The sequence below is a fragment of the Mustelus asterias genome, chromosome 6 (genome assembly GCF_964213995.1).
Source record: "Mustelus asterias chromosome 6, sMusAst1.hap1.1, whole genome shotgun sequence".
Taxonomy (NCBI): Eukaryota; Metazoa; Chordata; class Chondrichthyes; order Carcharhiniformes; family Triakidae; genus Mustelus; species Mustelus asterias.
Genome location: NC_135806.1, coordinates 4679725 through 4692799, shown reverse-complemented (window position 1 = coordinate 4692799; position 13075 = coordinate 4679725). Strand labels below are relative to the sequence as shown.

General features: G+C 44.9%; 1 protein-coding gene across 30 annotated transcripts in view; it reads right to left on the bottom strand.

Annotated features, from left to right (window-relative positions):
- The window catches only part of pip5k1ba (phosphatidylinositol-4-phosphate 5-kinase, type I, beta a), a 178008-nt gene that overhangs the window by 66011 nt on the left and 98922 nt on the right, over positions 1-13075 (bottom strand). For all 30 annotated transcript variants that reach the window (XM_078213975.1, XM_078213990.1, XM_078213980.1 and 27 more), the window contains 3 exons: positions 11330-11419; positions 9548-9678; positions 2643-2760 (listed from right to left, as the gene is read on the bottom strand). In XM_078213975.1, the coding sequence (XP_078070101.1) occupies positions 2643-2760; positions 9548-9678; positions 11330-11419 (339 nt within the window). The remainder of the gene's footprint in view (positions 1-2642; positions 2761-9547; positions 9679-11329; positions 11420-13075) is intronic.

The window sequence follows — 13075 nt, the reverse complement described above, 5'->3', positions numbered from 1 at the left end:
TAAACAGCATCAGGGGAGGATGGGGTGAGTGCATAGAGGAGAAAGCAGTGCGGCCAAATTCCCCTCCAACTTGATTTTCAAGTTTGCCGACGACACCACCATAGTGGGTCGGATCTCAAACAATGACGAGACAGAGTACAGGAATGAGATAAAGAATCTGGTGAACTGGTGTGGCAACAATAATCTCTCTCTCAATGTCAACAAAACGAAAGAGATAGTCATCGACTTCAGGAGTAGAGGACATGCCCCTGTCTACATCAATGGGGACGAAGCAGAAATGGTCGAGAGCTTCAGGTTTCCAGATCACCAACACCCTGTCCTGGTCCCCCCATGCCGACACTATAGTTAAGAAAGCCCACCAACGCCTCTACTTTCTCAGAAGAGTAAGGAAATTTGGCACGTCAGCTACGACTTTCAACAACTTTTACAGATGCACCATAGAAAGCATTCTTTCTGGTTGCATCACAGCTTGGTATGGCTCCTGCTCTGCCCAAGACCGCAAGAAGCTACAAAGGGTCATGAATGAAGCCCAATCCATCACGCAAACCAGCCTCCCACCCAATGACACTGTCTACACTTCCCACTGCCTTGGCAAAGCAGCCAGCATAATTAAGGACCCCACGCACCCCGGACATTCTCTCTTCCACCTTCTTCCATCGGGAAAAAGATAGAAAAGTCTGAGGTCACGTACCAACCGACTCAAGAACAGCTTCTTCCCTGCTGCCATCAGACTTTTGAATGGACCTACCTCGCATTAAGTTGATCTTTCTCTACGCCCTAGCTGTGACTGTAACACTACATTCTGCACTCTCTCGTTTCCTTCTCTATGAACGGTATGCTTTGTCTGTATAGCGTGCAAGAAACATTACTTTTCACTGAATACTAGTACATGTGACAATAATAGATCAAATCAAAGGGTTCAAAAAACTATCACCATCTTGTGCACAATGATAATCTCCTGCTTGGCAAGAAAAGTTATAAAAGGGAAACTGCATGTGCATTCATACAAACCCAAGATATCCAAAGGTATCATTCCCCTATGAGATGGGCTCAAAAAGGTCCATCCCTTTTTGAATACAGTATTCCCATCATTCAGTCTGCTTCCCATATCTGTATTCCTTCCTTGTTCCTGAGAGGGATTCAATTGTCTTTTGAGTCAATCGGGTGGCACGATGGCACAAGTGTTAGCACGGCTGCCTCACAGTGCTGGGACCTGGGTTCATTCCTGGCTTGGGTCACTGCCTGTGTGGAGTTTGTGCGTTCTCCCCATATCTGCATGGGTTTCCTCCGGGTGCTCTGGTTTCCTCCCACTGTCCAAAGATGTGTGGGTTAGGTAGATTGGCCATGTGAAATTGGTGTCAGGGGGACTAGCAGAGTAAATAAGTGGGGCTACAGGGATAGGGGCTGGGTGAGATCGTGGTCAATGCAGACTTAATGGGCCGAATGGCCTCCTTCTGCACTGTAGGGTTTCTATGCTGGACCTTTCCAGCTCTACTCTGGAAATATATTCACACCCGTATTGTGTTTCTGGTGACATTTTGAAATTACCTTTCTCATCTCGATCATCATAACCTTTTAAACTAATACACTTCAATACTTCGACCCATCTCTGCGGTGAATTTAACTGGATCAAATTTGTCAATTCCATTTGTAATCTTTAAAAACTCTTCTCGAAACAAAACCAGCCCAAGCGCCTTAATCCAGCTATGTCTCAATTTTGAAATTCTCAACCACACTTTCAAATTTCTCCTGGTTTTCAATCTTTCAGTGATCTTGCTCCCACCCCTGTTGTCTCCTCCTGCCCTATAAGATGATGGCGCAGTGGTAATTTCACTGGAATAGTAAATCCTGAGGGCCAGGCTAACACACCGGGGACATGGATTCAAATCACTCCACAGGCAGCTGGAATAAAATCTGGAATTGAAAGCCAGTCTCGGTAATGATGACCATGAAACCAACATCGATTGTTGTAAAAACCCATCTGGTTCACTAATGTCCTTTAGGGAAGTAAATCTGCCGTCCTTACCCGGTCTGGCCTACATGTGACTCCAAAGCCACAGCAACGTGGTTGACTCTCAACTGGCCTCTGAAATGGCCCAGCAAGCCCTTCAGTTCAAGGGCAATTAGGGATGGGAAACAAATGTGAGACTTGCCAGTGATGTCCACATCCCATGAAGAAAACAACCCAAGGTATCTGTGCTCCTCTAATTCTGGCCCCTTATCCCTTTAATGACTTTGTGTTTCTGCCTTGGGTTCAAGTTCTGGAATTCCCTAGACTCCTCTGCCTCCTGTAAGATGCTACTGGAAATCTCTCTCTTTGCCCAAGCTTTTGCTCTAATGTCTCACCTGGTTCCATGCCAAATTCTATTTGCTAAATGCTCTTTGAGATATCTTCAAACACTTTGCTATGTTAAAGCTGTTCTGTCAATCCAAGTTGTCTTTGGAATTATTGCTCAACTCTGACATCAATATCCAAAGATTAATTGGACAGAATTGCAGTAACGCAGCACGTGGCAACCTCTGATGAGGTCTAAGCAATACCCCGTACAGCAAGTGGCCAATTTAATACTACATTTTCTCCGTGACCTTTTTAAAAGGTAAAATTGCTGAGTTGTAAAAGCAACAAAAAGGAAGAAACTCACCAAATAATCGTCCGGCTTTATGTGAAAGAGTTCTCGGAAATAGCGGAATGCTAATGGAGCGTAGGTCTTGAACCTGAAGTCTGGATAGCGATGTGCGGGTGTAAGATTGCTTCCTTCACTGGAAATCATGATGAGGAGACAACACAGTGTTTAACAGTAATTAAAGCAGAACTCACATCAACTGATGATTTTTAATAATATTCATTCACCAGATGTGTGCCCCATAGCTAATAGCCCTCATGGACATCTTGGAATGGACAAGATGGGTCGAATGGCCTCTTCTGTGCTGTAACTTTTCTATCGTTCAAGAAGGTGGTGGTGACAAGTTGCCTTCTTGAATTGCTCAGTCCCTGTGGCGTAAGTACACCCACAGTGCTGCTAGGAAGGGAGTTTTAGGATTTATGTGGTAGAGGGTTTGCAAGGCACTGTTCAAGGAGCCTTGGCAAGTTAGAATCATAGGAGAGAATTATAGAATCCCTGCAGTGCAGGAGGCGGCCATTCGGCCCATCAAGTCTACACTGACATCAATCCCACCCAGGCCCTATCCCCATAACTACACATATTTACCCAGCTAATCCCTCTGACCCAGTGGTTCCCAAACTTTTTTCACTGGGCCGCACTTTCAGAATAAAATTTGCTCGTGCCACACCGAATTTTTTATTGATAAGAAATACATTCAAAAACAAAAAAAACAACTCCTAGCAGTGCTTGATTCATAACATAGAACACAACTACTTTATAATATCATAGGACATCCAGAAAGTATAAAACAATGCAGCTACATGATTCATTCCCAAAATATACTTATAGACGAGCCTCTTACATATGTAACCTTAAGTATACAAACTCAATGAGAGGTGTGAGCTTGTTTTTGTCGGGTAATCTCATTTATATTAGGTCTAATTTGAGACAAACAAACTCTCATCTCCTCATCAACACAAAGAGGCAACGGGTGGCACGGTAGCACGGCTGCTTCACAGCTCCAGGGACCTGGGTTCGATTCCCGGCTTGGGTCACTGTCTGTGTGGAGTTTGCACATTCTCCTCGTGTCTGTGTGGGTTTCCTCCGGGTGCTCCGGTTTCCTCCCACAGTCCAAAGATGTGCGGGTTAGGTTGATTGGACATGCTAAAAATTGCCCTTAGTGTCCTGAGATGTGTAGGTTGGAGGGATTAGTGGGTAAATGTGTAGGGATATGGGGGTAGGGCCTGGGTGGGATTGTGGTCGGTGCAGACTCGATGGGCCGAATGGCCTCTTTCTGTACTGTAGGGTTTCTATGAAGCCTTTCTCTTTTCTGGTCTTTGATATTTGTCAGAGCTGAAAATCCCTGTTCACAACAATATGTCGTGGAGAACTGTAGAAGAATAGCTAATGCTCTTGAAGAGATGCGTGGATACTGTTTCTGGTTGTATATCCAGAAAGAGTCCAGTGGCATACTCCCGTGTTTCATTTTCAAGGTGCGATCACTCGAAATGCAGGCCATTTCCTCCTCCTCATCCAATGTCAGACCTGAACAGCTGGAATTCGCAAAGGGGTCTCTAACCCAGTCGAATTTTTCTGTAGACAACGATGGGAAGTAATGATCAATCTTTTCTACCAGTGTTGCAAGATGTTCCTGTACGAGGCCGTACAATTCATTGCTCGTTTTAAAACTTTTTACCAGTGGGAACATTTCGAGGTTATGTTGCATCACTCTTCCGAGCCAGAGCTGAAGCTTTTTTTTTTAATGTAGTTAGTTTGTCTGTCGTTGTGAGGATATTGTCATCGCAGCCTTGCATACTGACATTGAGCACATTCAACCGGGAAAAGATATTGGCCAAATATGCCAGCTTTGCACACCAGTCATTGTCATCCAGTTGGTGGTACAATGGGTTCCCTTCTTGTTCCAAAAATTCTCTTAATTCGTTCTTCAGTTCCAACACCCGATTTAAAACTTTTCCGTGGGACATCCAGCGAACCTCCGAGTGCAGAATTAGGCATTGATGTTTTGATTCCATGTCTTTGCAGAGTTGAGCAAATAACCGCGCCTTTAGTGGTTTTGCTTTGATGAAGTTCACAATGCGCACAGTCTGATCCAGAACCAACTTCAAATCAGCTACAAGGGTCTTGGTGATTAATGCCTCTCTGTGTAAAAAACAGTGAGTTGATATTACATCTGGATTTTTCTGTTTGATGAGTGCCGCCAAGCCTCTCACATTCTCTATCATACATGGCGCTCCATCCGTCCAAATTCCAATACAAGAATCCCATGAAATCTCAACTTTTTACAAATACTCAGACAAGGTTTGAAAAATATCTTGTCCTCTGGTATATTTTTCAAGTTCCTTGCAAAATAGAAACTGTGTGATTATTTCATCATTGTGAATGAATCTGTTATAGGCAAGCAACTGTGCTTTTCCACTAATGTCGGTCGATTCATCAACTTGAATGGCAAATTTAGAATTCTTCATACTTTCGGAAACACGCTTCTCAAGATTAGCTGACATATCAACTGTTCTTCTGCGAATTGTATTATTAAAGGAATTTCCATAACTTCTCACTCAGCATCATCACCAAACAAAGTTTTCACAATCAAGAAATTGGTTTAGGTTGGAGGGTCACAGTTTTTTGTTTTTTTTAACTGGTCGGTGCAACATCGTGGGCCGAAGGGCCTGTTCTGCGCTGTAATGTTCTATGTTCTATGTTCTATGTTCTAAGCTGCAGGCAGGCTGAATCAATTTTTCAGCTATTGTATGTGGTTTTGTCTGTTGAGCAATCAATTCAGCCACTTGGTAAGATACAATCTGCATCTTATCTGAGACTGTCACTCGTTTTTCGAAACATGATCGTTGGCACTTCTGCTGTTCCAAAAGCCTTTCAAAATATTGAACATCCTTGTTTGCCAGATTTCCATGTTTTGACAACAGATGTCTTTTCATCTTGCTTGGGACCATATTGGAATTGGAAAGCTTCTCACCACAGATCAAACACATAGGCCGAGGTACGTTTTCATCTCCAGTCCATGTGAAACCGAGACTCAGATAGCTATCCATATATTGTCGACAAACTTTCTTTTTTGGAGGTTTGCTTGGGCCTGCTACTGGTGTAGAATTAAACGACTCTTCTCCAGCACTCTGTTCGAACGGCGATTCTGGATCACAACGTGGACTCGGATTGTCCTCAGCATCACTTGATGCTCTCGCTCTCACTTTGGAAAAATATCTATCCATGTTTAAATGTTTCTTTGATTGTCCTTGAATCTTCCCGCCACACTTGCCATCCTCTCTCGCCGCACCAGTGTGGCGCGCCGCACCCTTTGGGAACCACTGCTCTTACCTATGCATCCCAGGACACTAATGGGTAATTTAACACAGCCAATCCACCTAACCCGCACATCTTTGGAGGAAACCGGAGCAACCAGAGGAAACCCACGCAGACACAGGGAGAACGTGCAACCTCCACAAAGACAGTGACACAAGCCGGAAATCAAACCCAGGTCCCTGGAGCTGTGAGTCAGCAGTGCTAACCACTGTGCCACCCATGTTGCTGAAGCTCATTTTGGATGGAGCCATGGTGCACCAGTGGGGGAGTGAGTGGACGTTGGAGGTGGTGTTTGGGGCACTCATTTGGAGATCTGGTAATTCTAGTAACTCCAGCAAAGCCTATTGACCTGTTAGGACCACAAGATCCTCCTGTGCTTGGATTGAACTGCCATGTCCACACATTGTGGATAGCGTGTGTTCTGTTCACTGTGGACGGAGGACAAAGGGTTTGAGCCGCAGATGAGCTCGAGGTCCTATCGAGCTGTTCTCTCCATCCTGTCATTTCCCTCCCCACGTCCCTTTTCATTGCCTCGGGTTCCCCCACAGCTTAACCCTCTACTCTCACCCTCCTGCTTGTGATCAATTCTTGGGCCCTTTTCAAGTAAAGTGCCATGGGTCATCCTCCTATTCCAGCAGTAGAATGGAAGTGGAAGATGTTGCGACACGGACAGGAACGCAGCCATCGATCCCAGACAAGCGAATGCGTGATACATATAAACATGAACACTGATTTTTCTGCCAAAGTTCTGTCTTCATAAAAAGGTGAAGAGAAAAAAGGTTTACAAATCTAAATGGTAAACTCTGCTTCTAAACACAACAACTTGCATTTTTAAACTTAAAAAAAATTCAGAGGCAAAAATCAGGAAAATCAAGGTAGCTTGGCTAGAGAGATGAACGAATAAGCAACTGTTTTCCACACAGTATTTTGTTTCAATGCACGGCGTTCCTATCTAAATTGAAAGCAAATTTGAAGAAGGGCAGCACAGTGGTTAGCACTGCTGCCTCACAGCACCAGGGACCTGGGTTCGATTCCCAGCTTGGGTCACTGTCTGGGTGGAGTTTGCACATTCTACCCGTGTCTGCTTGGGTTTCCCCTGGGTGCTCCAGTTTCTTCCCACAGTCCAAAGATGTGCAGGTTAGGTGGACTGGCCATGCTAAATTGCCCCTTAGTGTCCCAAGATCTGTAGGTTAGGGGAATTGGTGAGATAAATGTGTGGGTTTATGCGGATAGGGCCTCTGAAATGCTCTGTTGGAGAGTCAGTGCAGACTTGATAGGCCGAATGGCCTCCTTCTGCACTGTGGGGCTTCTATGATTCAAGATCTTTTTTTTGGTTCAATACAAAAATGGAAAAGGAGGGCAGTTAAAGGTTAAGCCACTTGATTGGACAATGCTGAAGGAAAAGATATATCAATCAGAACAAATAGCTACAGATGAAGAAATGTTGCCAAAAGCACGATGAAAATAAATGTAGAAAAGGTCGTGGGTCTGATGACAAAGAATGCTGAAGTGAGGTGGAAATCAATGAGTGGAAGTTCTGTAGAAGAGTGATAGGGAATCAAGCTGTTAAAACTGTTTCTCTCTCCACAGATACTGCCAGAGCTGCTGAGTATTTTCCAGCATTTTCTATTTTTTCATTTGAGATTTGCAGCATCCACAGTATTTTGCTTTTATTTATTTCATGCGCAGAAACTCCTTTTCTACGTAAGCTGCGTGAGAGGACTGGAGGGCTGCTCATATTTCCATTCCATCTGACGAAGGAGCAGCGCTCCGAAAGCTAATGGCTTTTGCTACCAAATAAACCTGTTGGACTTTAACCTAGTGTTGTTAAAACTCTTACGCTGCTCACTCAACAGTGCCGAAAGGAATAAGCCAGGTGTCGATGGGATGCCAGGTGTGTAGGGGTTTTCATCCCAGCAACTAGCTGATGTCCCTTTGTTTTTAATAATCAGGGTACCATCCGCGCTTGGAAAACCCAAAGCAAAATAACTACTAGATGTGACTACATGATTGGGCAGCACAGCATTTGCTGAACAATCCCAAGTGTGTCAATGGCTACACTAACATTTAAGATAATCAGTCGAGCTTGTAATGCTGTCCATTTACACGAGTTTGACATTCCTTTATACTGAGGAACCCATTCTCTGCAAACAAAAGGAATACATTCAAGCCTAGTGCCTTTCTGAATTATCCGGGAGATTGAGGAGCCTATAGTTCGCCACTGTTTTCTCCATGGCAACGCCGCAGCCAATAAGAGTCGAGAGGCCAACCAATCAGCACCCTTTTGTCCTGAAGTATAAATTGTTGTGAAGGTTTGAAATTTGGTATTCTTGCATTTGTCCTGATGAGCGCCAGATGCAAATCTTTGGCGATGTCTCTCTCTTTTCAGCAAAAACACAACAGGTTAACTATATATTGGCCAGTTAGCCTATCAATAGTAATGGGTAAGCTTTTGCACCACTTACTATGGGATGAAATATGTGCCTAGAAAAGAGAAGGGCAAACTGATAAAGCTGTTAGCAACACAAAAACATATACAAGGGATGGCCTCACCTTTGAGAGAGAAACTCCTTCCCTTCATTGCTACACACACAAGGCACGTGCGGGGAATTAGGATAAGCAACTGGGTTAGCTCCAAGTCAATTCTTCGAGGGCTGCTGTTACTCACCTTTGAAAAGGAGAGTTGCCTACACTTGTGGAAGCACCAGATTTGGAATCAGCATGGGTTCTGATTCAAGGGGGTACCAATGTTAGCTTCTTGTAAAGATTTAGAGGGCACGGTGGCACAGTGGTTAGTGTTGCTGCCTCACAGCGCCAAGGACCCCAGGTTCAATTCCGGCCCCAGGTGACTGTTTGCACATTCTCCTCGTGTCTGCATGGGTTTCCTCCCACACTCCAAAGGTGTTCAGATTAGATTGATTGGCCGTGCTAAATTGCCTCTTGGTGTCAGAGAATGAGCAGGGGAAATACATGTGGTTATGGGGATGGGGCTTGGGTGGGATTGTTGTCAGTGCAGGCTCGATGGGCCGAATGGCCTCCTGCTACACTGTAAGGATTCAATGATTCTTTTGCTGAACTGAAGAAGGGTCGCTGCCGTTTGATACGGATGGGTTTTACTGGTGACTGCCTTTCACACGTGGCTGTATAATCCAAATACTGTTTTTCTCATGTTCACTGTAGACAAAGGCACAGGGGATTGGGACATCTGTGCAGGCTGCACAGCAACGTGGACTGATTGGACCCAATTGGCTTAATTCCAAATGTCATTGCTACACGATGCAGTATAAACCAATCGCGTTAACAAGTTTGGAAGACTGCCTCTTGTGTTTATTATTAATAAGTGTAATTAATGCACTGATTCATGGATGATATTTTCAAAATATACACAAGACCTTCCAGGTCATCGGGCAGGATATATTTTCTACACGAGCAAATAAGTAACTGCGCTCACAAAATCAAACAAAGCAAATTCATCATTAATCTTCACCAAGCTTCGTCTGGAGGGCAGCCACAAAAGATTTAAGATATCTGCACTGCAGCCTGTTTCGGAGTTAAGGGTGGAAATGTCTCAAGATAGAAAATTTTTTAAAAATAAAATAAAACCCGACCTTGGTAGAAAGACACTTTCGACAACGTAGAAATCTTGCATAAGTACATCCCTGCCTGGTTTCGACGTGAGGTTCCCAACAGCATATCCTATTCCAAGTTGGATAGAGCCTTGGAGTGCAGATGATGGTGTCTGCGGCAAAAATAATATATTTTTTAAAACTGCATGTTTTCGACGTGACCTAATTGCAACCGACCCTCCGCACGAGTCTAAGGCTGTTTAAAAGCAAGATCATTTGTAATCGGAACAAATCACTACAAATGTCTGCAACACAAAATACAAAACATTCCAGCCGTGTAACTACGATACTAGCCACAGCAATAACACACCAAGCTTGAATATTCCACTCATGAACCAAGAACAACAGAAGTTTGCACTCTCTGACTACCCTCCTTCAAATCTCTATCTTTAAATAGAACAAAGAACAAAGAAAATTACAGCACAGGAACAGGCCCTTCGGCCCTCCAAGCCTGCACCGACCATGCTGCCTGACTTAACTAAAACCCTCTACGCTTCCGGGGACCATATCCCTCTATTCCCATCTCATTCATGTACTTGTCAAGACGCCCCTTAAAAGTCACTATCGTATCCGCTTCCACTACCTCCCCCGGCAATGAGTTCCAGGCACCCACCACTCTCTGTGTAAAAAACTTGCCTCGTAAATCTCCTTTAAAACTTGCCCCTCGCACCTTAAGCCTGTGCCCCCCTAGTAATTGACTCTTCCACCCTGGGAAAAATAATCCCATAAATAAATAGAACAAGAGTGTAATGTTCTATCCCAGAAAGCCAATTGGTGCAGGATAGAACTCGAGCCAATATTTTCACATTTGTATATTTTATGTAAGTTTTATATACATAAATAAGATACAACTGATACCTATGTAACATATACATACACTTTTTAATATTAATTCGTGGGACATGGGCGTCATTGGCTGGCCAGCATTTATTGCCCATCCCCAGTTGCCCTTGAGAGGGTGGTGGTGAGCTGCCTTCCTGAATCGCGGCAGTCCACGTGCTGTGGGTTGACCCACAATCTTGTTCAGGAGGGAATTCCAGGATTTTGACCCAGCGACTGTGAAAGAACAGCGATATATTTCCAAGTCAGGATGGTGAGTGGCTCGGAGGGGAACTTGCAGGTGGTGGTGTTCCCATGTATCTGCTGCCCTTGTCCTTCGAGATGGAAGTGCTCGTGGGTTTGGAAGGTGCTGTCTAAGGATCTTTGGTGAATTGCTGCAGTGCATCTTGTAGGTAGTACACACTGCTGCTGAGCGTTGGTGGTGGAGGGAGTGAATGTTTGTAGATGTGGTGCCAATCAAGCAGGACTGCTTTGTCCTGGATGGTGTCAAGTTTCTTGTGTGTTATTGGAGCTGCACCATCCAGGCAAGTGTGGACTTGTGCCTTGTTGATGGTGGACAGGCCTACCACTTATTTTTAGAGTTCTACATTATGTGCATACGCCTCCTACACAATAGGTTTGAGGCTGTTTTTGTTTATACGGGGCTCAAGTGGATCCTCACTGAATGCCCACCAACCTTCAAACCATTAAACACCATAATTAAACAACTAATGCTCAATACTTGCCATTCAAAATCCTTGCCCAAAGAGAATCAGCCATCTCATTTAAAATAATATGACTGATGGGGCAAATTAACTCATGGTTACTATTCAGTAGAAAGCGAGCAGAGTGATGGTAAATAATAATGGCCTTCTCTCAGAGCAGATGTGACAATAATGGTTGAAATTATATTCAGCCTCTTGTGTCCATCGAAATTTTCTTTACCTTTTTGTAAATCTTCTCCCGAGAGTTGCCTTCACCACTGTGCCCATTTTGCCGAACTCCAGCATTTCTGGTTTCAGCCATGGAGGTCATCTGGAAAACAATCATTGAAGATTTAATTAATAAAAAGATCTTTAGAAACATACGTCCATTATTATTGTAAAGTTTTATTAATTGGCATATTATAAAAAGTACACAAGTTAGTTGGGCGATCTCTCCATGATGGCCAGTCACGGGTTAGGAGGGCAGAGAGATTCCAGGCCATCGAGCGGTTCTGGGGGCCATATTTAATGGGGGTCTTGCCCACTGAATGGGAATCCCACATCGCCTCTTTTCAGGAAGGCCCTCCTCAATTCTGTGCCGAACACTTCATTGGGCAGCGGCAGCTCTTCCCCGGGATCAAGGACCCCAGGGCAACATTCCCACTTGCCAAGAGCTACCAGCTGGCTGGAGACCGGCAGCTCTTCAAGTGCTCAGCAACACCGCTGGGAGGTGATGGCTGCTGTTGGTAGTGCACCCACCCGAGGCCCAGATTTGTCGATGGACCCAGGTATAGGTGGGCGATGCTGGGAGCTGGTCACTCGCGTAGGGAGAGGGCCCCCTCCCCCCCCCTCGTTTCTGATGATGGATCTCTTGGATCATGCCCTGAGCAGAGGCCTACAAGGATTTATTTTTTGGGGGTTTACTCTTGGCACGTAACCCCCACCCCACCCACCCACTGGGTTAATACCAATGGTGGCGGGGTGAGGTTAAGTGGGCATTAATTGTCCACTCATGGTCCTCGAATGATGGCAGGTCTGGAAGGTCAGGGCAGGTGGTTTTGGGGAGCGGGGGGGGTGGAAAGAGAAGATGACAGGGTCTCTCTCTGCCACCAAACGTATCATGGGGAAGGACATCAAATTGTGTCCAGAAACTGGGCTGCTTGTGACTCTCTATGTTTGGGGTCCTAACGAGTACTTGAGGGTAGTTTTGGCTTGTTACTGGAGCACACAAACTTGGAGAAGCTGTAATTATGATCTTGGAATGAATTACTAGCAGCTTCTAAACAACTAGACAAACCAAAAGATGACATTCATTTTTGTGGTACATGTGCTTCCCAGCCCGGGTAGGAGTGGCTGCTTCAATCCATTGAAATCTGCTCGAATACTGGCCAGTATTTGAATAGAGCTGGGCTCCGAGGTTAGGAGTTGTCACTTTTGGGTATGGGTGGCACGGTGGCACAGTGGTTCGCACGGCTGCCTCACAGCGCTAGGGACCCAGGTTCAATTCTCAACTTAGGTCACTGTCTGTGCAGAGTCTGCACGTTCTCCCCGTGTCTGTATGGGTTTCCTCCGGGTGCTCCGGTTTCCTCCCACAATCAGACATGCTGGTTAGATGCATTGGTCATGCTAAATTCTCCCTCAGGTGTACCCGAACAGGCATCTCGAGCCGGAGAAGAAAAGCAGCCAGCATAATCAAAGACCCCCTGTACCCCGGACATTCTTCCATCGGGAAAAAGATACAAAAATCTGAGGTCACACGCCAACCGACTCCAGAACAGCTTCTTCCCTGCTGCTGCCAGACTTTTGAATGGACCTACCTCGCATTAAGTTGATCTTTCTCTACACCCTAGCTATGACTGTAACATTACATTCTTCACCCTCTTCTTTCCTTCTCTATGAACGGTATGCTTTGTCTGTATAGCACGCAAGAAACAATACTTTTCACTGTATACTAATACACGTGACAATAATAAATCAAATTAACTTC